The 26,633-nt window shown below is 43.5% G+C and overlaps 1 protein-coding gene across 1 annotated transcript; it reads left to right on the forward strand.

The window, feature by feature from the left end:
- Positions 1–13,365: 13,365 nt before the first annotated feature.
- MFAP5 (microfibril associated protein 5) lies at positions 13,366–24,122 on the forward strand (the record flags this gene model as incomplete). The annotated part of the gene is made up of 9 exons (XM_079549092.1): positions 13,366–13,477; positions 13,614–13,676; positions 16,229–16,276; positions 18,947–18,982; positions 21,387–21,422; positions 22,156–22,191; positions 22,881–22,968; positions 23,409–23,482; positions 24,001–24,122. The coding sequence occupies exons 1-9, from the start codon at positions 13,369–13,371 to the stop codon at positions 24,120–24,122; spliced, it is 612 nt and encodes a 203-aa protein (XP_079405218.1). The 5' UTR covers positions 13,366–13,368.
- Positions 24,123–26,633: the final 2,511 nt, after the last annotated feature.

Here is a 26,633-nt window from a genome sequence, read left to right on the forward strand (position 1 = left end):
AGAACTTCAGGCATGATTCAGGCAGCTATTCTGAAAACTTTTTGCCTAGTAAGTAAGCTATGGAAAAGGCTACATCATGGAGGACACTGGTGGTCAGCATCCCCATTTACTCAGAACATCACCAGAAGCACTGCCTTCCTCTATACTTAAGTGCCTTGCCAATATTTCTGGCTCCTTAATAGTCTCTGCAAGCCAGAGATCACTTCTGGATTCCAGGTTCCCATCTGCCTGACTCTGCACAGGAAGAACACACTACTGCTCATTTAAATGCTATAGAAAACTTTGAGAAGGAGGCAATTGTAGGCAACTCCTCCTGGGATAAATAAAACACAGAAATGCTGGACAGTTGTTTTTTTTTTTTTACTTTTATATTAGCAAAACAACATATTCTTTGGCAGAATAACTTAATTCTAGGCTTTGTGGATTAGAGTTCACACATACTTCAAGTTCACATTTTCAAAAGCTCCAGTTTCATGTTGTGAGGTGCAAAGGTTTGTCTACACATAGAAGTTACTAACAGAAATCTACTGTGGTATTACTACTATACTGAAAATATGTGTAACCAAGACACATTTAGCAGGCAGAATAAGAATTCTTCTATATTAATGTTTGCTGTTTTAAAAACAATATAAAGCAAGAAAAGAATGTGCACGTTAGGATTTACATAGCTATAACTATGGTGATATACAGCAGACACATAGCAGATTTTTTTTCTTTTATATTCCCTTAAGCAGACAAGCTTTAAGGCAGGTGCCTCTGCATCCCAGATATAATTAGCAGCTCATAGAAAGAACTGCACAGCTGGGAAATTCTGTAATGTAGATTTTAGAACATAGAAATATGTATTTGGTTATAACACATCTTAAAGAAAGGTGTTCCACAAGTACATGAAAGACACTCAGCTTGCTCATACTAAAACATATCTCAAACTGTTCAGATATTTCATATGGATCTAAGGATTATTAGCAAGAATTTATTCCACCAACTAACATTTACCTTCTCAGCTCTCCTGCACGCAAAATGCAGTCATTGATTACCTTTACTATTTTTTGTTGAGCTGCTGAAGTTCTAGTAGTACTTGGAACGCAGGCACAAACTTTTGAGTTTGATGGAGTCAATTGAAAAAGGAGATTGGTTAACACCTCTCTAGAATAATTTCCCATCATCTAGAATCTTAAGTCATTCTAGAGGGAGTCCTCAAATTCTTTTGCTATTTTTTTCAAGCACAAAACAGATGAAAGCACCAGTTTACTGTTCAGAATATTCTCACCAAAGAAATGCCCACTGGTGCAGAAGTTTTTGAGATATTTTTTCTAAACAATTGTTACTGCAGCTGAGTTGTAGGTAGAATTTTTTTTTTTTTTTCCAATGAACATGAGGTCCCTAATTACCCACAAATCTGTTCTTAGGACAAAGTTCTCACTGTTTGATAGTGGAAGGAAAACATCTGCTTGTGCCCTCAATGTCAATGGACCAGAAGACTGCCTAGTTTTACCCTACACAAACTAAACTGTATTATCAGCAAAGAATGGATGCCTCCACACACTAAGCATTGCTGACACCCTTCTTTTGAGATTTTTCCCATGCTCTCTGAAATGGAGGACTAGTCCAAAGCCTTAATGTATGCAAAATCTGATTTTACTGTTGATTCCATGAAACATATTTTGTCATTGGGTTTACTGAAAATGCAAAACAGCTGTTTAGTTCTGAAGCCAAAGTCTGCAGGGCATAATTCCCCTACTGACATCAGAAAGTTCCATATACTGTCTCTAAGTGCATGAGATTGTGATGAGAAAAATGGTAAAAAAAAAAAAAAATCTAGCCCGAAAAATTTGCAAAACCTTATTATTTACATCCATTTGCTGTATGTCACCAGTGTCTGCACTGGCTACAAATTTGGCCAAATCTTGCAGCGATGTTTCTGCTTCCCACTTGGATGGCTAAATAATAAATAAAAAATATGGTAAAAATGCCTTTGTTCACACGTGAGTGCTTGGGTTCATATGTGGACTCAGATGCTCCCGTGGAGGGAAACAATTTTTGGATTGTCTTTCAATGAGAAAATAGCTATATCATTCTTGTTTTACACCAGGTAAGATAAGAACTATACAAAATAATGCAAAATGATCTTGAATTTCACAAAACCACAGCTTGTCTTTGGTTCCAACTGTGTTATATTAGTTCTTGCTCTGAATAAGCTACTGTATGACAGCAGAAACAGAGATTGCAGCCAGGGGAGCAGATTCACAGTGAGATGAGTATGCCATCAACTCCAGGTTCCTGATGCAGCCAGCCGCTTCCAGCTCCAACCTCGGGGACAAACAGCACCGCACATCCCCTTGAAGGGTAGAGCATCTAGATTTGCGCACTGACCCACACCACACATAACCTACCCTCATTACACCAAACCCACTGCTGCCTCCCAACACGTCCCGTCCGCAGCCCCACACCGAGGCCCACACTCCCAACTGGTTGCCCTTTCCCCATTGGCCGCACCACACCTCGTTGCGCGCAGTGCTCCCAGCGAGTGAGCAGCATTTCTTCCCGCAGTAGCCGCAGCCGCGGCAGGCAAGTAAAGGGCGGACAGCAGGCCACAAAGACCGAGGTGTTGACGGAAAGAGCCGCGCGATGCGCGCACCGGATTGCAGGCAGCCACAGCTCGACGGGCCTCGAGACAGTGTATGCGGCACACACCCTGCCGTCAGCGGAGCACGCGCGCTCATACTCGGCCAGGCGCGAGTGAGTGGAGGCGTGTGGTTGCGTGCGACTGCGGACCGCCCCTGCGAGCGGTCTCTCCGTTGTTAGCCTGCTCCGCTGGCGGTAGCAGCCGGCTGTAACCAGCGGCGGAGGTCGGTCTGCGGTCTCCTGCTCCGCTCCATTTCCCCATCGCGTGAGGGATCGCTGTCTGAGCTCAGAAAATGCTTACGCGGCAGAGGCGCGTTACGGGTTGAGACCGGTGTGTAGGAGTTACTCGTTTGTTCCCGTTTCTTACGCTTTATCTATTTCCTCACTTAGCAGTAGCGAGGGAGCCAGCAAGCTGATCAGGCGGGAAATAATTCCTGTGGTGTGAACGCTGAGGCGAAACAAAGGGCAAAAGATGGACTGAAGGCGTGGAACAATTCTTCCTGAAGAAGGAGTAGGAACCCCGTCGTGTCCCAGTGCCTGAAACCAGGACTGGAGAAGCCCGAAGAGCAGTGCTGAGGGGGCGGCGGGGCTCCCGCTAAGAAAGCGCCGCCCGGAGCTGGCGGGGGAAAGCGCGCATCACAGTGATGGGTAATGGAAAAGGCAGGGGCTGCTGCTGCCCTCCTTCTGGGCATGGTCTGTACAGAAAAACACAAAGCAGCTCAGGCAGCTATACACGGAAACAAAGGAGCGGATGAATAACAGCTGGTAGGCTTCGAGCCCTGCTGCATAACCAGCTCTAAAAGAGAGCAGTACATCTTGTTAAGTGCAGTTACACTGCATAGAAACAGGGAACAGAACTGAGGAGCTGGACAAAGGGGAAAAGGTAACCCTTGAGGGATGTGGTAATTCAGAAGGAAAATGTTTCTTCTCTCCCTTCTATCTCTTGTATTTGTCTACCTTGCTCCTCTTCCCCACCTATTTTTCTCATTCTATCCATTTTTCCTCTAACAACTTGAGGAAGTTTTTTTTTTTTCCCTTTCTTTCTTCCTTTGTTCATTTCCAGATCATTTCCCCCTTTTTCATCCCTGTTCTGCCCTTTTCTTCCTTTTCTATGTTCCCATTTTCTTTTGATGAATGCTGTTGCAGTGATGACTTGCAATTTCAGTGCCTGTTGGGAAGGTTATAATGCAGCCACAGGGTGGCTATATCTTGCAGGCATTTTGTTACATTTAGCCTGAAGGAGACATGTTTATCAGTCTTAAGAGCATGCTGTTTCTCCCAGTCATTTTGGTGTTTTCCTTCAGTGTCCAGCAATTCTGTGTCCAGAACTGATGAGTCAGTGTTAGAGGAAATGTTTTTCTTCTCCCATTTGTGAAGAGCAACTGCTTCATCTAACTCGTGTGCTCTGCAGCAAGCCCGGGGAGTAGATGAAGGGCGGCAGGCATAAGTACCTCAGCTCTGGCCCTCTCCCCTTGGCAGGGGGTGCACCATGGCAGACATAGTGCCCCGGGGCTCCCCATAGTGCAGGATCCCCTTTCCCTTCTCTCTTTGCAGCTGGCATTGTGGGGATGGAATAGTCCTGGCAGGGGGGCAGAACTGGGTCAGCATGGCTGAAAACGGCAGCTGGTACAGCATGATGCTGGATGAGGGATGGGGGAGGTGATTGGAGAGGCAGACAGCAGGAGCCAAAGGGGCAAGCATGGGAGAGGGCTTCATGTTGGAGGGGAGTTCCTCTGGCGGGTTGTAAAAGAACAGCCTCCTGCAGCTAGACAGGCACTCTTGTCCTGAGCTGTAGCTCTGATGTGTGTCAGCCCCACTCCCTTTGAAAATGCTGCACCACAGCCCTGCAATCCCCAGTTTGGGCAAGAACAGACCTGACACTGCCCTGACGCTGAGCTGGGTCTGGGAGCAGCAGGAAGAAGTCTACCAAAAGAGAGAGGACGGAGAGTGATGGAGAGAAAAATACTAAGGGAAGAAGGGAAGCTGTGTGGAAACAGAAAAATCTGGCCAGCAAATAATGAGCATATGGAGAAGCATAGAGAGAAAATGAAAGAGGAAGAGGAGAAACACAAGGCAAGAATGATGAGTAACGTTTCAGTACTGTGGAGATGCTGATTGCATTCCCAACAAAAATGGCACACCCTCCTTGCAAAAATCCACATGGCAACAAATCTGCTGAAGCCAGATGCTGGCAGCTTACCATCACCAGTAGTCTTAGAGATACTAATGTACCTCACTGCTGCCCAAAAGCACCCTTTGGAGCACAACAGAAGGGAGCTTCAATGAGGTTTGCAGTTCACCTTGTTTGATTGACCTTTTAAATTTTTCTGCATTTCAGTGTTACCTCCCCTATTACAGCTTCAAAGAAATTCAAATTCTAAGAGCTGTGTTCTTCTACAATTGCTGTGCAAACCAAGCCTTACTTTTTTCCCCCTCTACCCCTTTCTCCCTCCCTTTCCTTTTCCCATTGCTTTTCTATTTTCTGCCTGTTTCCCTACTGCCCTATGACAGCCTTGTCTGTGCTGCTTTTTGCCATCGTTGGCTCAGCCTCCCTTCAGATCTTGTCTCTCCAGGCTGCTCAACCAGAGCCAGAATGGTGCAGCCTGCAGAAACACACCTTCCTAGACATGCCCTCCCTTCCCCATACTGCACTCTCTTTCCTCTCTCTCCACCACTCCCCATTCTCCCCTTACATCCTGATACTGGCAAACTGTCTTCTCCCTTCACTCCCTACATCTCCCCTCCTCTCCCTGCAGTACTCCCAGCCCTTGCTGCAGTGTGATACATCACTCTCAGCCAAGGTCCCTGTGCAGGGCTGGTGTGGGCAGGAACATGACTGTCTCTTTGCTGAGGAAGAAATGCCATGAAAACACAAAAGATTTTGCAACTGAAACCTCCTGTCTGCTTCTAGCTATTTATTCAGTTACTTATTTAGCCTCAAAGACAAAAAATATTTCTGCCAGCATTTCAGTGAAGGTAATGAACAGAAACCAGGGAGACAGAGAGAAAGCAGGGTTGTAAAAGCTCAGACAGAAAAACTGAGAGAAAGCACAGATGGGAAAAAAAATAGAAAAGAGGAAGAAAAAAAAAAGACATGCACAGAAGAGGAGAGAAAGGAAGAAATATGAAGATAAAGACGGGAAGAAAAAATATTAATATAAAAAATATAGGAAAAAAATTTAAAAAGTAGGAGGAAAAAAGGATGAAATTGGGAAGAGTATCTGAGATGGCAGATGAAGAAGTAGAACTAAGGGTATAGTAGGCTTGCTAAACAGGTTAGGTTGTTACAAAGAAATAGCATTTATATACTTCAACAGGCAAACCAAATGTGTTTTGATTTCAGTGCAAATATTCTGTACAGCTGCATGCAACTGAAATTCCAGTACGATTTTATTCTGAGAACAATTACAAATGAGGAAATAATAAATGAATAGTTGAATTATTTTCTAATTACAAAATAGATATTAGGGCAGCTGCCTCAGCGGAGAAAAGCAGAAAATATTACCAAACTGCTATGGGTTATTCACCTGTGTTGTTTTCTTTTTACAGATATCTTGTTTATATTGATACAGAATGGTCTACTTTAGGTGCTGTTTTAGCTGAGATTGGTTAAATTAGTGCAGTTCCTTTCCTTTTAAATGCATGCATATCACATTAGGACATTTTCATTAACATTGTATGCCTAGTCCGCTATCAAATCAGAATAGTGACTACACATGGGAAAGGACAGAGAAAATCTGAGTAACCTGGTCAAACCCCACTGTACCTATAGAAGAGACAGCAGTTTGTGTTTATTGTAGTTGCAGTAATGTCTAAAACCTTCATTTGCTTAAATTCCCATAATGTCAATTGTGGAATAAAACATAACTGAGGATTTGAAAAGTAAATCAGCCTTTACAGTCCCTGTGGAGGGATGGGAAACCTGAAAGGTGGTGGTTCCTAATTTCTCATAAAATAAACTTCTATCAGTTTATCTGCTGGCAGGTAGCATAATTTGCATTTCTTCTACACGGTCCAATTGCTGTTCTCCTTTCTTACCTCCTTCCAGCAGCAGGATAAATGCTGTCATCACTGACACCAAAAAGGACTTCAACAGTTTGCGTATTTTGAATGTGGATGGATTTTTTCGAAAGCCCGTTACAGTAGATATTTTTCTAAATGATACAAAAACCATAACACTTGTCCCTAAGTTTGATTTAAAGAGCTTATATTGGTATCTTTCCTTTTTTTTTTTTTCCCCCTTAATTTTTGACTCAGAAGTGCTTAATCTGGACGTTACTGGCTATCCTGCATTCACTGCATCTTGTAGCAGTCAGAGCCTTCCCAGATTTCCACTACTGGAATCAGAAGGCTGCATGAGGATCCCAGTACACATCTCAGCACCATTGCATCTGAACACCAGGGTGGCCTGCTGAGTGTGTGATTTCTGAAGCTGTTTTGCTTGGGGAGAGGGCTGGGCCAGCTCCTGGCTTTGGCCTGCTAGAGGAAGTTAAAGTGCCAAAACTTGTCCCATCTGCTACTAAACTAGGACTATTAAATGATAATAAAACGGTAGAAAAGTGTCAGCCTCAATTAAGGCCTCAAGTAATGCCGAGAAAGCTCAGATGTGACCTAATCACCAGCAGGTGAACTTTCTGAGTTTAAAACATTCCTACTTTCTAAGATCTGCTTCGCTTGCAGCCAGATGATGGTTTTGCAACCTCGGTACTAGACTGGTTGTTGAGCAGAACCAGAATAACCACTTACAGTCTTGAGTCTGGAGCACACATATGTGTTAGATTACGGTAACAGTTCAGGAGACATTTCAAGAGAAGGTCCTTTCTTCCTGGAGCTGCAAAGGCAGCTGGTTGTGGATGAGGCGTGAACAGGGCAGTGACTTCTTTAGCCAGCTCTAATTACTGCTCTCTGATGGGAGGATTCATCCTGCTAACTTTGCTCCAGGCTGTGAGATAGGAGAAAGAGAGGAGGAATCAATGTCTAAAACTGCTACTGTCATTTAACTTGTGGCCATAGTAAATCTGTAATTAAAACTGGCACTGGTTTAATTAAGGATGATGTTTCTATTTGATTCAAAATCTGTGAGAACAAACGTAACTGGTCTTACAAGAGAGACTTGTGTGTTTGATACACTTAAAGTGTTATATTTCTTCCTGGGAGAACAGTCTTGGAGAAAGGACCCTGAAAAGCCACTTTTAAGCTCAGCTGCTTGAAGAAAGGGGAATTCCCAAAGGACATGTGAAGTAGCCAGGAGAACATTGGCCCTGAGGTGGTATGAGGGACCATAAAGAAAAGGGCTTTCTGGTAGTAGGAGCTACAGAAAAAGCAGAAAATGGAATGCCGAAGCACAGCAAGGAAGAAGGAACATCTTGGCAACTTCTCACTGCAGGCTTGTTGGACATGAAAAGCCTAAATAACAAGGTCAACTCACTGAACAGCTCAGAGCTCACTGATTGCCTATTCTCATTCTTCACAAGTGTTGAAATGATTCGGAGGAGGTGAGCATGTATTAATTAGTTTCATGGACTCCCCTAGGGTATTATGTGACTGTAAGACATTGCAAGGCAAACCTGCTTGTTTGGAAATAAAGGGGTGAATCCCTTATCCTTGGAGACACAAACAGCATAAAGTATGATTGTCACTCAACAAGAGGTGTAGTATTCCCCTTCTACAGTGAACTGGATTTGAAGTCAGAATCCCCCAAAACTGGGGACAGATGGATCAGGCTTTGAGCTCATTCCTCCTCCCCACTGATGACCTCAGCTACATCAGTGAGACAGCTGCAGGATAGTTTCAGACCTCAGATGTGGAGCCCATCAGAAACAAGAAGTCATCAATATACATTCCAAGAAAACTCATTTCACCAGCCCCAATTCAAGTAACCACCAAATACTACATTATTGAATGATACACTCAAACATCTTAGAGCAGTCCGTTAATTTATTATTACTCAGATGTAACTTACTGTGAGGATATGCAAAGACCAGAGACATACGGAGTGAATTCATCTGGCATTTAAATGCCTCTCCAGGACCTTTGCAAATGATGTGCACCTGTCTGCTGAGATGCAGTCATCTCTGAGGGTGAAATACACCAGGAGGTGATTTTCATTTTTGGGAAGGCTGATTTTGTGTCTTATCCAAAGTTTCGTGCTATAACATCCTTGTGCCATAAGTACTTGAAAAGAAGAGAACTTCTTGCTGAATCACTGTCACTGCATCTCTTCTTAGGTAAACACATACAGGTGCTGGGGTTAGCTCAGCTTAGGGCACATGTTATGGATGTGGACACATTTCCTTTATGAGTTACTGGTGCTGTTTGGTACAATTTTGTTAAGTCTGCTAGTGTTCAGTGTTTAAAACCCCTGCCCTGCAATTTGTTTAGATTTCAGAAGGAGCTATGTCTTTGAACCAAGGAGATAAGGAAGTTCTGCTGAATCTCTGAGGAGAAAATAGGAGGTCCTGATTGGAATTATGTCACTGAACATGTAACATACTTCTGGGAAACATCAGCATGTATAAAACATATAATGTATATAAGCTTAAGATCTTTTGTGTAAGCCATGCATGATAGGAGGACAGCCCCTATGCATCCAGCACTGATATTAAAGAACACATGCTTTCTAACACTCCAGTTTGAGTCTTAGTTTCCTGATTGACTGATTTAAGGTATCAGTTTACTGCAGCACAGGTCTCTTTCACATCATGTTGTGGCACTGAGGTCTGACTTTTCAGAGGGAAGAATGTTGAGTCACCTGCCAAATTGCTGCAAATGTCCCCAGGGTACTTCTTTTGGAGAAGGACAGCTGCATGAAAAGAATTAGATAGGGTAGTGGATTAGAAGGGAAGATTTAGGATTATGTTAATTATTCTTATCCACAAACATTGAGGGCTGTCTAGCCATCTTTGTGAACGCCACAGAGCAGGGATGGGGGGAAAATAACAAGATTCCCCTACATCAAAACGGTTGAAGAGTCGTGGGTCCAATGCAGAGGAAAATGGGAGAGCTAAAAGAAGACCATTCATGCCAGCTAAGGGCCTGCAGACACTGAGCCACTTCCCAAGAACGTGCTTAGACTGCAAGAGAAAAAATGTGGCTTGCCAAGCTGGTATGCTGCAGCTCCCTCCAGTGTACGGAGAAAGCAAATACAGCGGGATGCATCCATTTATCTTCACTGCCGTCTGTCCGGGGTCTAAGATACTGAGCTGCTTCACAGCCATCCATTCCGACACCGTGAGCACCCACCAATCCGCAGCAAGTGCTAAAAGCAGTCCCCTTAACATACACTGATCAGTCTAGAGAGCACAATCGTCCAGTATGAAAAAAGGCTTAAAGCTCAAAAGTAATCTGAAGAAGCCTTCCTTAGGACCCGAGCTGAATTCTGCAATCTGTGGTATATAGTGATACATCAGTACCTGCTAGACTATGACATCAGTGAAAGTTTTCAAATAAATGGGTTTCAGAACTCACATAGTCTTCATCTGCAAAAAGTAGGTCACACCAAAAGCAATGCCTCCTATTTATTTCCATAGAGACTCCAACAGATACAAAGATTGCAATAACACTGTTTGATAGAGAAATTCTCAGCTACAAAACACTGTTTTTCTACATATCATATCTACAACACATTTTCTACATATCATTAGCTATGCATTTCTATCAGTGATGAACTTGTATGACACACTCATAAAAATCATCTACATGATCTTCTGGAACGTGCCTTGTCTTTCATGTCACTGTCGTCACTGCTGAAATGCACCACCACCATCTCATTGTTTTAACATCCACTGTTCAGTCTCCAGAAACATTCAGCAAGTGTCAGCGAATATTAGTGGGGGCAGTTTCTTCCAACAAGGAGGAAATCAGTTACACACATTTGTTTCACATGCACTTCCATGTCAGATGCTATTCTGTCGGAATGCCCTCTGCTGCCATCTGCCACACAGCAACAAAATGTAGCAGAAGATTGGTGGGAAGGTTCAACCTTTACAGCCACACCATCAGCATTCACCTCTGATGTTGTGGGCCATAATAAAATAATAAAATAGGAGGCATTATTTTTGAAGCAGCTCTCAGATTTTAATCATCCATGCTACTCTGAAAGAGGCACAGAGAGAAACAAACAGTAAACCAAGCTGTGTGGAAAGTTATAGACCAAACATACTGCTATTTGGATCTGAGAGGATTCCTTTAACCAGTGAGCTATTAGAGCTTTCAGCAGTTTATTTTGTTTGTTCAATCACCTTTTGGAATCTCCAGTGTACTAAGTTTTGGCCAGTCCCTGCAAGTGGGACAGGTGGTATCTAGATCCAGTGAAACAGTATCTAGATTCACTTTAGAACTGCCTTTAGAAATGTCCAGTTTTCCCCATTCTCCCTACCCATGTCCTGCTGCTGCTAGGCAGTGCTGACTAGTGTTTTTCATCTGAGACCTAGCACGACCTGGAATAAGCAAACAGGCAGTTGATGTCCTTGCAAGCACTGCCACAAGCGCTGCTCAGCTGCTGTTAGGTAAGAGGTGCTGGCTTCAGTTCTGTTGCATGAGGTAACACTTTGGGCCCCTTGTGGCAGCTAGGACATACTAAGGATTTCCTTTTCCAATTACACACTGTTCCTAGTTTTCTGTTGAGAACAAGGGTAAGCCTTACAGGCTGCATCTTTCCCGTGCAAAGTTCATGTCCTCCATTGTTGTAAAGGAAGGGAGCTTGGGCCATCCCCTATCCTGGGAAGGCAGCCGGAGGCAGGAGCTGCCAGGGCTGCTGGAAGGGCTGAGAGTTGTGGGAACTGCAGTGCAGATTACCTGTGTTGCTCCCTTCATTTGTAAAGTGCAGTGTCCTTGGAGGTGCAGCAGCAAAAGGAACTCTGAAGGATGGCATCAGTGAGGCTTACACCTCCTTCCTCACTTTTCTTTTTGCAGTTTTTTTATGTCTCTCCCATTTTGCCACTTTTTCCCTTTGCACACAGTTTCCATGCTCCCCATCCTTCCCAGACTGGCCAGAACAGCAGTGGTACTGCAGAGCTGACTCCTGCCCCGCACCTTATCCCTGTCCCCCTTGCACACAACTCCAGAACAGGACAAGCCACACTGACAGCACAACTACCATCCCCTTTCCCATATCCATCTCCACTGCCACCCCATCTACATTCCCATTCCTACTCCTATCCTCATCCCCTATCCCATCACCATTCCCACCCCGTTCCCTTTCATGATTCCTATCCCCATCCTCACCCATTTTCCCAACCTTATACCTCTCTCCAACCCTATCCCCATCCTACCCGTTTCTTTCCTCATCCACTTCCCCATCCCATCCCTATGTCCATCCCAATCCCCTTCCCCTCCCCGTGCCCATCCTTATTTCCCACCCTATTCCCATCCACATCCCTACACACCCTGGGGTACTCCCATCCCACCTCTGTGCCCATCCCCTTCCCTACCACTTCTTCATCGCCGCCCCATCCTCATCTCCACCCCTTTCACCATTTCATTCTCTATCTCTGCTCCCGTCCCCGTCCCTATCACATCTGCACCCCCATCCAATTCCCAACTCCCGCCCCCGTTCGGCTGCCGAGAACTGAGAACAGGAACACTCCTCCCGCCCTGGCGCGGGGCGGCGATTGATGTCATCACTGCTTCTGCCAGCTGTTTGGTTGACGGCCAGGCTGCTATCTGCGCGGAGGGCGGGGGATGGGAGGGGATGGTGGCACTGTGCCTTCGCCTGTGCAAGCGCTGCCCCCTATCACGCGGCCGGGGCCGCCCTGTGCTCGCCGTCATTCTGCACCCCTCTTCGCCACAGTGGGAATATCCTTTCCCGTCCAGCCACCCGTCTCTCCGTCCCTATCCGCCCTGCACTCGTGCCGCAGTGCGCCGACCCGTCCGCCGCTCTGGCTTCTGGTCCCGCTGGCTAAACGGTTTCGGATTTCTCCTGGCCAGCATCATTTGCGGCGCATGCCTGATAGGGCCGTCTGTCTGGAATACTACAATGCTGGGGAACATGGGGGAAGACTAGAATCCATCCTGTCACCGTGGCGAGCCGAGCATGTTGTTTCGGAAAATATATGCATACTGCTTACTGTTGGTGTACAAAGGCGAGACAGGGAAACGGTCAAAAAAGAGGATCGAGGGAACAGCTAAGTGGGAAAATGGGACTTCGTGTAGAAGAGAGAAGGGAGAGCGAAAGCACTGCATGAAAGGAACAAAGCAAAATGGGAATGTTTAACGTCTGCACAAGAATCCGTCTCTGGTGCTGGGCCATCCTGGGGGAATGGGAGGAGCAGTTTTCCTTTGGAGTATAATAAAGTCTGGAATGAGGGTGTGGGCTGCTGCTCCACGCTACCCCCCTTCTCATTCCAGCTGCATGATGACACCACATCCCAGCATCTCACTGGCTTCTCCTTTTTCTTTCTTTCTTCCTTCCTTCTTTTTTTTTTTTTTTTTTTTTTTTTTTTTTTTTTTTCCTCCCTCGAAATTGTATTTTGAAGACAATCAAAAGTAGAGCATGTTCTGGGTGTGGTTGCATTTGATTTTCCCAATAGCCAAAGTGGGGGGAACTGCTAAAGGAGAAAGACAGAGCATCTGCTGCTGAAACAAGCGGAGATCAAGGGCAGCAGTAAGTGATGGGAATCCTATGTATTCTCTCAATTCACCTCAAAACAATGTTAAAGTGGGAGAGAGTGGAGGAAGAAGATAACTTCTTTGCATGTTGGGGTTGCATGCGGAGGGGGCTTAGCGACCTGAATAAGAAAAGGGATGGAAGCTGAAACAAGGTGGAAAGAGGGAAAAGGCAGATGGAGTTTTACATTCAGTCCAAAATGTTTCAGAAATGTCTGGAAAACTGGTCAGATTGGAAGGGAGACAGGTGGGAGAGAGGCTGGAAAGAACAAATGGTCTTGAGGTGGAAATGGAGGCAGCAAGCAAAATTTCTGGGCTACAAGGGAGAGTATCTCTGCTCACATTTTAATTTTTTTCTGACCCCTTTCTCCTCCTCTCCACAGGGATGAAGACCTCTGCAACCCTTACAGCACTGTGTCTGTTAGCTTTCTCCTTTTCCCCAGCTGGTGAGTCTGTACTCCAAGGGGAGTATTTCTTCTTCACCCTGGCTGCATGGAATGTCCTGCAGAGACTAAAGTGCAATGCTCTAAAGAGACAGAGATATGTAGAAGGATGATGAAGGGGAAGGAAAGAAAAAGGTAGATACAGGGCTATAAGAAAAAATTTAGGAACTAGGGACTGGTTCAACCCCCCAGAAAATAATGGGAGTCATGAGACAGAGATCCAAAGCTTGCACTATAGGAATGTTTGAGTAAGGAGAACATCCAGGTCTGGAGTTTAGAAAGAGAATTAGCAGTGCATTATCCTATAGATTGTGCTGCATTTCATATAGCTGACAACCTGTGTCTGCACAATCTGCAGAGCATTTCCCAATACTCCACAAAATGTATTCTGTTGTAATTGTGAAAAGGTTAATGTCACCAGTGGTTACTGCTGGAGCGCCCCCACTTTAGACAGGTCTTCTCGTTGCCAGTAAATTTTGTCCATCTTTGTGTTTCTGTTTTGAAAACCTAGCTTCCACTTTATTTCGGTTTTGTTCTGTTTTGTTGCTTCATCCTTTTGTTGGTATATCTTTGGCAAAAATTCAAGTGGGATCAAATTTCAAGAAGAAAAAAAAAAGGAGAGATCAGCATGAGACATCAGAGTCAGGACAGACAGCAAAAGATTAACTCCAGTGAATGGAGAAAGTTCTACCTCAGAAAGACTGCATGTAAAAGAGCGATTACTGCACCTATTACATCCAAATCAGATCATTCCGATCTACTCTCTTCAGTACTCCCCTTGTGCTGTATGAGATGGCTGGAGATGGACTTCCTCTTTTTGGTGACTACATAGGGATTGAATTGGAGCTCAGTTTTGCTCCCATAACACTTTTTTTCCTGTCAGTATGCATGGTAGTTATCTCAAAGAGGATGTTATGTTGTGACTGTGAATTAGGAGGAGAGGCATCCAAGAGCTGGCCCCTGAAGGTAAAAAGAAAAAGTCTGTGATGCACAGAAGACCTTAAATGAGGATTTCTTACTTTTCTGTATAGGAGTTCTGTTTTAACTTGGACAGTAACAGTAACCAACATCTGGTCTCTCATTGTCTTTTTCAGTTTTGGTTCATCTACAAATTGGTGAGTTTAGGGTTGCAGTTTTGTCAAACCTCAACGGTGAATTTACTGCAACCTGGACAATAAAATACAAGCATTTATAAAGCATGTGAATTGATTACCAGAACAAATACAGATTGAAGTAATTGAAAATCTGTCTAAAAATTCACCTCTTTTGTCCTTGTACTCTGAGGTTTTACTTCACTCATGTCCTCTCATTTTAGAGTTGATCCAGTTTTCTAGTCATCTTGCAGGGGGAAGAAAAGATAGTAAAACTGTCTTTTCAAAATTAAAAATTGGTTTTAGATAAGAACCCAAGTCCTTGCTTTTTATCAGAAACCATCAAGAAAGTAAAGATCTTTTGCCAATGCTTATTACCATTAAGAAATCAGCCAGAACTGGAAAAGTATGGAGCTCCACTACCCTGTGTACGTAAATTATATGTATCTGGCTCTCCCTGGATCAACAATCAGCAGCTGAGCCCTCGCTGGCAGCTGGGTGTGGAACAGAATAGTCCCTTTATGCCACAGAATATGATTAAATAGAAATCCCAAGAGTCCTTCTGCATTCTGCAAGTAATGGCTCTTGGAATGAGGAAGGACTAAGAATAAAACCCCAGACCAGATGGTCTTTACTCATGCAGTACTCCCAGTAGAAAGCTAAAGGCTAAGTCCATAAGATGTAGCACTATGTACCATGCCTTGGGCTGGTCCTGCACATATCCCTGCAGTGCCCCAGATCACTGTCTTTTTCCTGCCAGCTCTTTCCTTCAACCCATCCCCAAGTTTGCAAACATTTTCCCTCTCTGTGTCTAGCAGGAAATATTTTCATATTCCTGGCTGCAGAAGGAAGCAGCTCTTTCACCCGTTATGTTTGGATAAATGAGCAGTCCAGTTCAGTTCCTTCTCTGCCACACAACACACACAGCCAAGTCTTCCTGAGTGTGGAAAAGATCTACTCTGCTCAGTACTCAGGGAGGATGATGGACCAGATAGTTATTTTCTAAAAGAGGCATGCAATCCGTTGCTTACTGTGTCAATGTACACAACTTTTGTTACCCCAAGCAAACATTTTCTATGAGTCAGATTCCATTTTTTTTTTTTTCTCTAAAACATGGAGATTTTGACCGACCTCAGCAGGAAGGCAAGGAGCAATTTGTTACGAAAATACATCAAGGAGTGTTGCAGAAGTGCATAGTCAGGTAGATCTGGTGGTATTTACAGTCTCTTACTCTGCCCAGACTTCAATTCTGGTGGAAGCAGCAGATGGAGAATCAGGATTCACTGTGTCTGAATGCCTTTAAAGAAGAAAACCAGCCAGCAGGGGGGGATTGAGGCAGAGGGAAGAGCATTTCTCCCTTCAGCAGTGGGTGGTGTCTCCTGAATAAATAAGCATCTCATAACAAACTTCGTGAAGACTTCTTATAGAAATCCCTCTCCTTTCTTCACTCTCCTCTCCTTGCAGGCTGGTTTCCATGGGTGGTCAACGGACAAGAACTGGAAAGTGAAACTGGTAAATATTACTGGCATGTTAATATAATAAAGAATGCTAATGTGACTTTGTTGTCCTATATAGCTACAGCCTGGTTAGTTGCAAATGCTGTTCTTTGTTTCCTGGCCTCTGACACTGTAACTTGTCTTTCAAGGAAGACTTCTAAAATAACCTGCTAAATCTTATGTGTTCTTACAAGTAATGTTGGGATTTTGAACACATTTGCATGAAGTTACTTCAAAGGCTGTAAGATCACATTTCTAAAGCAGTGAGAAGCTGGAGCAACTTCACCACTGCTCAGGAAAATCCTGAGCAAAATGGTGTGGAAGTGATATACTTTATCTGCAAGACTGCTGTGAAAGAATATTAACTGGTTTTCACACTGAATGTGTTGTTGGGGGTAAATTGCTTTATCCATTTGTACCTTACTTCTTCCATTTCTCTGACATAACAAGATAAAATAAATGTATAGTTGCATCATGTTTCAGCACTTAGAGGGACCACAAGAGCCTGACTTTTCTTCATACTGAAGCAACCGAGTAAGCCTTTAGACATTTTGCAGCCATGACCCTTTTTGGAAAACAATTCAGAGGCCAGTCCAAAATGTGTCAGCCAAGCTCCCCTTTCCTTCACACTTTATCCTTCCATCACTACCTCAGTTTGCCATCTGTTGCCCTTCAGAGAAACTCATCTGCTGATGAATTCTTACAGTCTAGACTTCAGAGTCGCCTTGCTCCTAACGTGCAGTGAGTACTCCAGCTGTCTGTCCTACCGTTGCAGGAGCCATCAGTGCCTTGATTTCAGAAGACTTTTCTTCCAATCATGATGCCTACCATGGCCATATCTGAGAAACTGGAATATGAAACCAGAGTTCAGTAAGGGTTTAGTGTAACACCATAGGATCATATATAGTTCACTCCAAAAGTAATGCCTCCTATTTATTGCCATAGAAACTCCAATGGATACAAAGAGAGCAATAATACTTTTTGATAGACAAAATTCTCACCTACAAAACACTCTTTTTCTACATAGCCTCTACCATTAGCTATGCATTTTTACCAGTGATGAATAGGAGCCTATACATGCTTCACTCATAAAAATTTGCAATGCTGTCAAGAACATTGGTTTGTCTATCACATCACTGTCTGATGTGAAACATACCACCTCTTCTGAAACACACCACCTACTGCCTCATTGTGCTAGCATTCACTGTTCATTCTCCAGAAACATTCAGCAAGTATCAATGAATACCAGTGGGTGCAATTTCTTCCAACACTGAGGATTCAATTACACACATTTGCTTCATACTCACTTCCACGTCAGATGCTATTTTGTCAGAGTGCCCTTCTGCTGCCATCTGCCACACAACAAAATATAGCAGAAGTTTGGTGGGCAGGTTCAACCTCTACTGCCATACCATCAGCATTTACTTCTGGTGTCATGGGCCACCAAAACAAAGTAGGAAGCATTACTTTTGAAGCAACCCCCATGGAACTGGTTGAGTTGGAAGGGACCATTAAGGATTATCTACTTCCACCCCCTTGTTCAAGATGTCAAGGGACATCTACAGCTGTGGGGAAATCTCTGGACTCTCAGAACATGCTGGAGACACAACAGCACACCAATATGGTTAAAAACTGTTAGTCTACTTTATTGTTAAGCACTACTCTATTTATACATGTTAACAGAGCATTCTATAAAACACTCTTCAACTGTTCACACAGGCACTTATCCAATCAGAGTTGTGAGACTTTCTTTCTTCTCTAAAGGTGTCCTTGGTTCTCATGCTGCTTATCTTTCTCCACAGCTGCTGCTCTGAACAGTTTTTCCTGTATTCCCACATACAGCCAAACATGAACACTAAGCATTCCAATTCCAGTTCAGTCACTGAGGAAAGCAATGGATAAGGATGGAATGAGTTCACTACATTTATGTACCTATTGGATTGAATCCCAGTCTCCTGAGCCTACCACAGTGGCCAAGATAATTCAAGCTAGCTATAGCTTGTCATGTAAGGAACAGCAAAAGTAAAGACAAACTCTCTCAGGACATAGAAGGACCTAGTTGTCCTGGTGTACAACAAGTTGACCATGAGCCAGGCCACCCTCTGTGGCCAAGAGGGTCAGTGATATCCCAGGGTTCATTAAAAGGAATGTGGCCAGCAGATTGAAGGAGGATATCCTTGCTCTCTGCTCTGCTCTGGTAAGGCCACATCTAGAGTATTCTGTCCAGTTCTGGGCTACTCATTTCAAGACAGATAGGGAACTTAAAGAGACAGTCCAGTGGAAGGCTATAAACATCATTAAGGGACTGGAGAATCCCTTAGGAGGAAAGGCGGGCAGACCTGGGCCTGCAGTGCTTATCATTGCTTATAAATCAGTGCTTATAAATATCTAATGGGTGGGAGTCAAGTGAATGAGGTCAGACTCTTTTCAGTTTTGCCCAGCACAAGGGGCAGGGGGAACAATTTAGAACATAGAAAATTCCATATGGACATGAGAAAAAACTTATTCACTATAAGGTTTACAGAGCCCTTGAACAAGATGCCCAGATTGGTTGAGGAGTTTCCTTCTCTGGAGATATTCAAAACCCACCTGGATGCTTTCCTGTGTTATCTACTATATTGAACCTCTCCAGAGGTTTCTCTCAACCCTATGATTTTGTGATTCCGTGACATTCTCTCTTTTCCAGGTGATGTTCAGACAAGCTCTCTCATCAGCACCCCTGGTAAGTACTTAGCTCTCAGCAACTTCAAGCTTCTTTATTTCCCTGTTCACCTTTATTCCTACTTATTGCCCCAGATGTTAAGAAACCCCTCTTCCTCACCTTTGACATCTGGCAGTGCTCTTCCAGAATTTATGGCTCTCAGAGAGTCTTTTCTGTGCACCATGCAGGGAAGTGAATCAAGTTAGCTAATGATTTGTTCTCCAAGGAATTGCTGGCTTCACCTGAGGTACTCAAAACTGTCTGAAGTTGATTGAACTGCAAGAAGCCATGAAATCTGAAGCTTACACAGCCTGAGCTTCCAAAGGAAGTTGTAGGCAGAGACTAAGTGACAAGGGAGACAAATTGGCCAGGTTCACCTGTCCTCCCTGCCGCACCTGCAGCTAATGTGGATAGGGAATGACACTGGGGAGTGGCTAAATATAGCTGAAAAATATGGTCAATGGGAGGCACTCCCGATGAGCACTTACTCAGGCAGGTCCAATCCGCGGCCCGGCACGGCTCGCATTGTGGCCCGCCCCCTGGTGGCAGCTCTTCCCCGTCGAGTGACCGGGCGCGCGCTCGTCGCTCTCAGCAAACATCGGTACGTGATTGGCGCTGTCTGGGCAGAAATTAGGGCACGGGAGGGTTCTTGCAAATAGTTTTCGGCGTTTTGATACACTGGCTAAATACAGTCCTGTGAGCAGCGGAGAATACACAGCCGTGCTTTCTGTTTTGATACAGGAATTTGAGAGCAGGCTTCAAGACTGCCAAAAAAACCACCAGTTTATGTTTGTGACTCCATTTTCAGTCAACACAAATACATCACCTGCAAACTTTCAAATGGAATGTATAGAGTTGCAATCAAATATTCAACTAAAAAAAAAGAAATGATCATAACTATTTATTCGACTTTTATAAGACCTCTCGTAACAGAGATAAATATCCCTTGCTCACAGTCATGCTTTACTCATGTCATCACTTTTGGCAGTATGCACATTTGTGAGCAACTACTGTAGAGAATGAAGAACAGGAAGAGTAAAACTTAATTAAAAATCTCTGATGAGCACACTGATAACTCACAAAGAATTGTAACCAGTGCCATCGAGCCAGACTGATGCATTAGTATCACAAAAATACAGTCAAATATCCTACTGGCTTCATATTTTTGTTTCTCTCTCTCTATAGCATATATTTCACAAGGGCTGTTCTGAAAGTAATGCCTGCTGTTTTATTATGTTGGCCCATGACATCACAGGTGAATGTTGGTGATATGACAGTAGAGGTTGAACCTTCCCACCAGTATTCTGTTACATTCTGTTGATGTGCGACAGATGGCAGCAGAGGTGCAGTCTGACAAAATGGTGTCTGACACTGAAGTGCATAAGAAGCAGGAGTATGTCACTGAATTTCTCCATGCAAAACAAACAAACAAAGAAACAACAACAAAACTGATTTTCTTTGACACTTGCAGAACATTTATAGAAACCAAACAGTGGATGTGAGCACCATGGTGCATTTCAGCAATGGTGACAGTGGGTCACCTCCACTGGCACAGATTTTAACAAGACTGGCATGCATCCTCTTGTTCATCGCAGGTGAAAGTGCATAGCTAATGGTAGTGACTATGTTGGAAAAATACTGTTTTGTTGCTAGGAATTTGATCTATCAAGCAGAATTACTGTGCTCGTTGTATCTGCTGTAGTTTCCATGGAAATAAATAAGAGGCATTACTTTCAGAGCAACCTATGTTTATGCGGCCTAAGACAATTTATCTTCACTCAGTGAAGTTCAGGCAAGCCAAATGGTTGGACAGCCATGGCTTACATCATGCAAATATGCATGGAGAGCCAAGCCTTGCTGTGGAGATTGCCCCAGGGGAATCATTGTCTAGAATATCGTGGGTCAAGCAGAAAAAAAACACTGGGAAAACACAGGCAGAGAAAAGTGGAAGCACAGTATGATGTTCACATGGTTTCATGATCTTCCTGGGGGCTGGTGTGAGATGACTGCAACATATGTGAATCTCACATTCAGACTGTGAGACTGGATGGTCTGTAGGAGGATAGATGAATGCCTTCTGTGTCCACAACAAAATGATTGTGACTAACCTGCTTCTGAGCTTGAGAAGGCTAAATATGAGGCCTTGACAGAAAACTTTTCTTTCAAAATGCATACTGTGGAAGGATCAAGAAGAAACTCGTCAGAGAGAACGTGCCATGGAATCCATCTCTGGCCTACAGCATCCCATCAGCTGTAGAAAACCCAGCGTATTCACAGAAGCCTGCTGTTAATCTGACAAATCAGATTGTTGATGAATGTATGAACAACATGTATTATGTCTACAAATCAATAGTGATGAGCCATTGGCAGAACTGTGGGAGGGAGGAAGGGGCTGAAATCTCAGATCTTTCATCTCTTTTTTCAGCTGCAGATGTAACACCACCTGTTCTTCTCAGTCCTGGTGAGTTTATTATCATTTTACAGCTGAGTGTTGCAGCTCATCTTCCCTCTCCTCACTCAGTCCTTTGAACACTTAGAATTCCAAGTTCCCTGAAAGTCCCTAACTGGAGCCCCAGCGCCCAGGAGACTCTTTTTCTATATGTCCGTTTATGTTGTCTTTGCTTCTGGTTGACACAGGAACTGTGCAGGAGTTTTCTATTACCACTGATGAAAACTTGCACCTGGCAAGTCGTCTGAGTCCCTTTCCAGTTTGTCACTGGGTAAACAATAAAATGTACTGTTTTACTGTGGTACAGGTGGACTGGTTTATAACAGGGGACAATAAAACCAACCTCATTTTGCTTTCTTGTCATGGGCTTTAAAAAGCCAGCTGGTCCAGCTAGTAAAAGCCAGTCACAAGTTTCTTTGCTTGCCAAAATGGATGGCAATTACTCAAACTTTTGAATTATAATTCAGGATGCCTTTTACAGCATGATTTTGAACAATAGTGGTAATGCTTTATGCTAAAGCTTGGACAGACTCTTACCATTGTTGGCTCAATAGCTGACACTAGATTCACACTGGGTTTGTACTTTTTTTTACTTTGTGCAAGTAACAGAAATTTTTTTCACATCAGAAGTCACAAAAGAGGGCTTTTGAAAGAGCTTTACTTTTTTTTTTTTTTTAATAAGCCAGTTTTATTAGGAGGAAATAGTTGTAAACCACACTTATTTTGCTACTTTTCTGTCTTTCAGTTCAGTCTGACACTGAAACTACAACAGCTTCATCAGGTATGTTTAAGTTTGCTGCCTGTACCTTCTTACTGACCCACTTTCACACACCTTGTAACCTCTCCAGATGGGTGCTGGCTGAGCACCAAACTTTGTCTCCTCAGATCTGCTGACAAAATTCACTTCATCCTTGTTCCTTGTATTAAGAGCACTGGATAATGGCAGTAGTAGAAATGGAAATCTTTCACTGGGTGTCTTGCCCAGGGTGGGAAAAATTGTCAGAACACAAGACCCTGCAGGCATGCTGAGTGGTATGTCTGAAGGAAATTCAAGAAAACTCATCATAGTTAACCCCAGTCAATGGGGTTGATTGTCCAAGTTTGTATCCCGAAGTGAAAGACTACAGATCTATTAGGAACATGTTAAATGTGCAACTACAGTTTATGTTTTGTTTATTTGTATCTGTCCACTTGAAAGAATATGCCTTCTGTGTTGAGGATTCCCAGTAGGGCTGTTTTGTACCTCATTTTCCCTTACTTTTATCTTATGAAGCAAGGTGATCAGAAATGTTTGCCTTATTTTTCTCTTCTCTAAAAGATTCCCATCTCTTACATGAGAATGGAAAATAGCTGCTAGCAGCTTTCACTAGAAGCCTGGAAAACAGTACCTGGTAAAACAATATGCGTCCAGAATGCATACAACTGCCAGTGATGCTGGATTGAACCTCTGTGTATTACGTGTGTTCTCAGATTGCCGTGAGGAGCAGTTCCCTTGCACACGCCTGTATTCTGTTCACAAACCAGTAAAGCAGTGTATCAGCTACCTTTGTGTTACCAGGTAAGAAAACAGCAGTCTCCAAGAAAAGCCCTAAAAGCCCTCCAGAAATGGCACACCCAGTTCAACAATTGTTTCCTTTGGAAACTACACCTTCTTTCAAGGAACCAGTTGTTGAGGTTAATCCTACCCTCAGAGCTGCCTTTTAAAGTTATTAATTAAAACAGCATAACATCTATTATCTGAGCAGCACTAAGGAGCTACTACTATGTGTCCTATATTGTAATCCTCATGTAAATCACTTGGCCATACCACGAAGACTTGACAAAGGTTACCATTCTTTTGATGATAGCCTTATTCTGATCATTCCAAAAAGATATGGGATTTGCCTACTCATCATGAATATAAGCATGAGTTTATGTTTATTGCTTATCTCTTTTTTGTTTCTTTTTATTACTGTGCTTTTCTCTGTTGTCCTTGGCATTCTCCTGGTGATCTCACAGTGTGCGTCGCATGTACGTAATAAACAAGGAGGTGTGCTCTCGCATTGTCTGCAAGGAAAATGAAGTCATGCAAGGTGAGTTACAGTACAAGATAGCCTAGGGGAGGGAATAGAAGAACAACTGCAGCCATCTGATACTGTCTCCAAACTAACATTTCTTAGCCCCAGTCTACATGCAGTACGTTCCCTAGACTAATTCTGGGGGAACTCTAATGCAGTGCAGGCTTGCATCCAGTACACATGCCATGAAAAGCACTGGGAGGCAGATATAATACTACCAAAATTTTGAGAGCTCTTGGCTGTGCCTTGAATTTGCTTGGTTTTCATCATGCTTGGCTAACCCCAGACAAGCCTTTACTCAAACTTACATTCCTTTGAGGTTAAAGAGTAACTCTCAGTATTTGTATTCATAAATTCAAAAAAAAAGAAGAAAAAAAAAAAAAGATCCAATCTAGATTTCTTATGTAGTTTTTGCTGTTGCAGCAAGTTTCTGCAGACACAGTGAAGGATATACTCCTAAATTTTCTGGTAGTGACGAGTTTGAAGGAAGCTTTGATTGCCTGTCAGCATGTATTCATGTGCTTTGTTTTCAGATGAGATCTGTCGCCAACTGGCCGGCCTTCCTTCTCGACGTCTCCGCCGATCTGGGCAACTCCCATATCTCCCTTGTAAACAGATCCTGGAGCAGCAGCACAGGAGGCCTGATGCTCTGTGAGCTACCAAAAGTAGAAGAGAAAAAAGAAGAGAGAGAAGAGAAATCATCATCCCCTGCCTACAACCCAAGACAAGTCCTTCTTTCTTGTTGTGATTCCCCCACCATTTCCTTGTTTCTCTGCTTTCTCCCACATCCTCTTCTTCAAGTTCTGCAGTGCACAGAGTTCCCTATCTGTTATGGTAGCTGCAACTGTCTTCTAAATCTGTTGCTGAGGATGTGGGATGCTCCCCTTTTCTCTCCGTTTCTACTTGGCAGGCTTGTTTCCCAGAGGTCCTTATGTCTGTGTATTGTCTCTGCAGAGAAACATGAATGGAGATAGGGTGTCCCCTCCAATGGAGGAAATGCCCTAAGCTGTGTCTCATGTGGAGGAATGCAAGACTGTATACACAAGGCTTTATGCCCTGGCCTAGGTTTCTTGCATGGCATAAGTACAAGTTCTGATACTCCTAGTCATACTGATCTTCTCCAGTCCTCCACAGCTACTGAGTTTGCTCTGTGTCTGCTGGACTCAGAGAAGTGACAGAACTGGGAGATGAGCTGTCCTCCACCCAAGGCAAACCTCATTGTATGGCAGCAGATGATCTGTAACTACCTCTGGGAAGTTTTTCATTTCATGCCCATTGCCTCCCTCACACAAATACTACCAAAAGGAAGAATTCTTGATTTAATATGGCATTATACTTTTCTCAAGAAGATTATGTTCTCAAGAAGAGAGATCTCTCTTCTCATCTCTCCTTTTCTCTCCTCTCCTTTGCTCTTCCCTTTCCACTGAAGAAAACTCTTGATACCCATTTCAGACAAGTTTCAGGAAGCAGGAAGTATGGATACATCTGTTCCTAAGCCCAAGAGAGCCCCCAAAACATGTGTGTCCTTAAAGAACTGGGGACTTGCTTCTTGTGGGGTGAAGGACAGGGCAAGAGACAATGAATTAGCTTGTCCTGATGACTTGTTTGATCTAGTTTCATCTACACTCACCAGCTGCTGAGTCCACTTTCACTATCTCCACTTGAGTTCCTACCTCCTGACCTGGTGTGTTCTGCACAGAAAGGAGTCAAGCTGGAATGAGATGTGGTAGAGGAATCATTATCTGGGGGGATCCTTGGGTTTTCCTGCAGGTTTTCTGTGTGCTGTATTGCACAGAACCGGGTGCTGGTGGGGAGGTGGATATATCTCTAGGTATGAGCATAGAAACAGGCCAACCTCGGGAAAATAATTTACTCTGGTAGCACTGGATGTCTGTTGGCTGCTAGAGAACCTCACTTTCTAGATGCACAGAAAACATTTCCAGGTACACGGTCAGTGTTCTGAGATTGGATAAGGGAAGTGGTGAAGAGCTGTCTGAAGAGTCTTCATCACTCTCTGTGACTTTTGGTGGCATGCCTAACTGTTCTGTAGAGCACCTTATCTCAGCATCTATCTCAATACAGCAAAATCAATAAGGAACTCGGCACTGTTCCTAGCTCTAACATAGTTTGCTACAGCATGTATTCGCAATCACAACACAATGTACTCTGCTACTGAACCGAGTACCATTCAGCCTGGCAGGAACAGTGGTCTGCTGAACAACCAGAGTAACACAATACATAAGTTTGCTGTACAGAGTTAGAATTCTCAGAAAACTGATGAGAGCCTCTCCACAATACTTGGATTTCTGCTGTATGCAGATAGAAGCTGCATTACATCCTCCATGTACAGAAGGACATCCTGCAGAGGCATGTTTGCTCTATATATGGTCAAAATTGGCTAAATGGGCTAAATCTCTAAAGGTTAATAAATTTTATAGGACAAAGAATTTCAAGTTATGCAGTGACTGCATATATATACATAAGGGCATAGCCCTTGTACACAGAGGATGATGTTCCTATTGAGATTAGGGCACAAGAGATTAGGGCACAATTAGGCACTACTGAGATTAGACACAACACTAGGCTCAAGAGATTAGGGATGGATGAGGAAATTATACTGAATACACGTTTGTGCAGAGAGGAGGGCACCAAGAACTTTATCTCAAAACTGATCAAGTAACTTGCAGTCACTGACTTCTATGCTGGGATGCCTATGAAGCCCCTCCTCACATCCTGCCCCCCTGTAGGATGGAAATGAGAAGTTAGAAGGAGCTCTTGGAAATTGGACTAGGGCAAGTCCCCACCCTGTATTTAGAGTTGAATATAAGCTGATATATAGATATATAGATATATAACTGCATAACATATCTACTGTACAGTATATAGAAATATTCATACAATTTGGGGAATAGTTAGAAATCTTTCTGTTGCTTGCTTTCAGCAAGGATAGGAAGAGGTGCTCCTCCCCAGGAGAACACTGTTCTAATGCTTGAGTCCGTATAATATACACAAAACATTAAAAGAAAGTTTATTTTCTGTTTTTCTTGGCAAATCTCATGTGTCTGAGTTTATTTGTGTCTAGCTGTATTTCCTCCAGCTTTGTGGGTAGACTTGATTCCAGCCCAAATCTGCCATTTGGACCTCTTTAATCCCTGCTAGCTCATTC

The sequence above is a fragment of the Tetrao urogallus genome, assembly GCF_951394365.1.
Source record: "Tetrao urogallus genome assembly, chromosome: 1".
In the NCBI taxonomy this organism is placed as follows: domain Eukaryota; kingdom Metazoa; phylum Chordata; class Aves; order Galliformes; family Phasianidae; genus Tetrao; species Tetrao urogallus.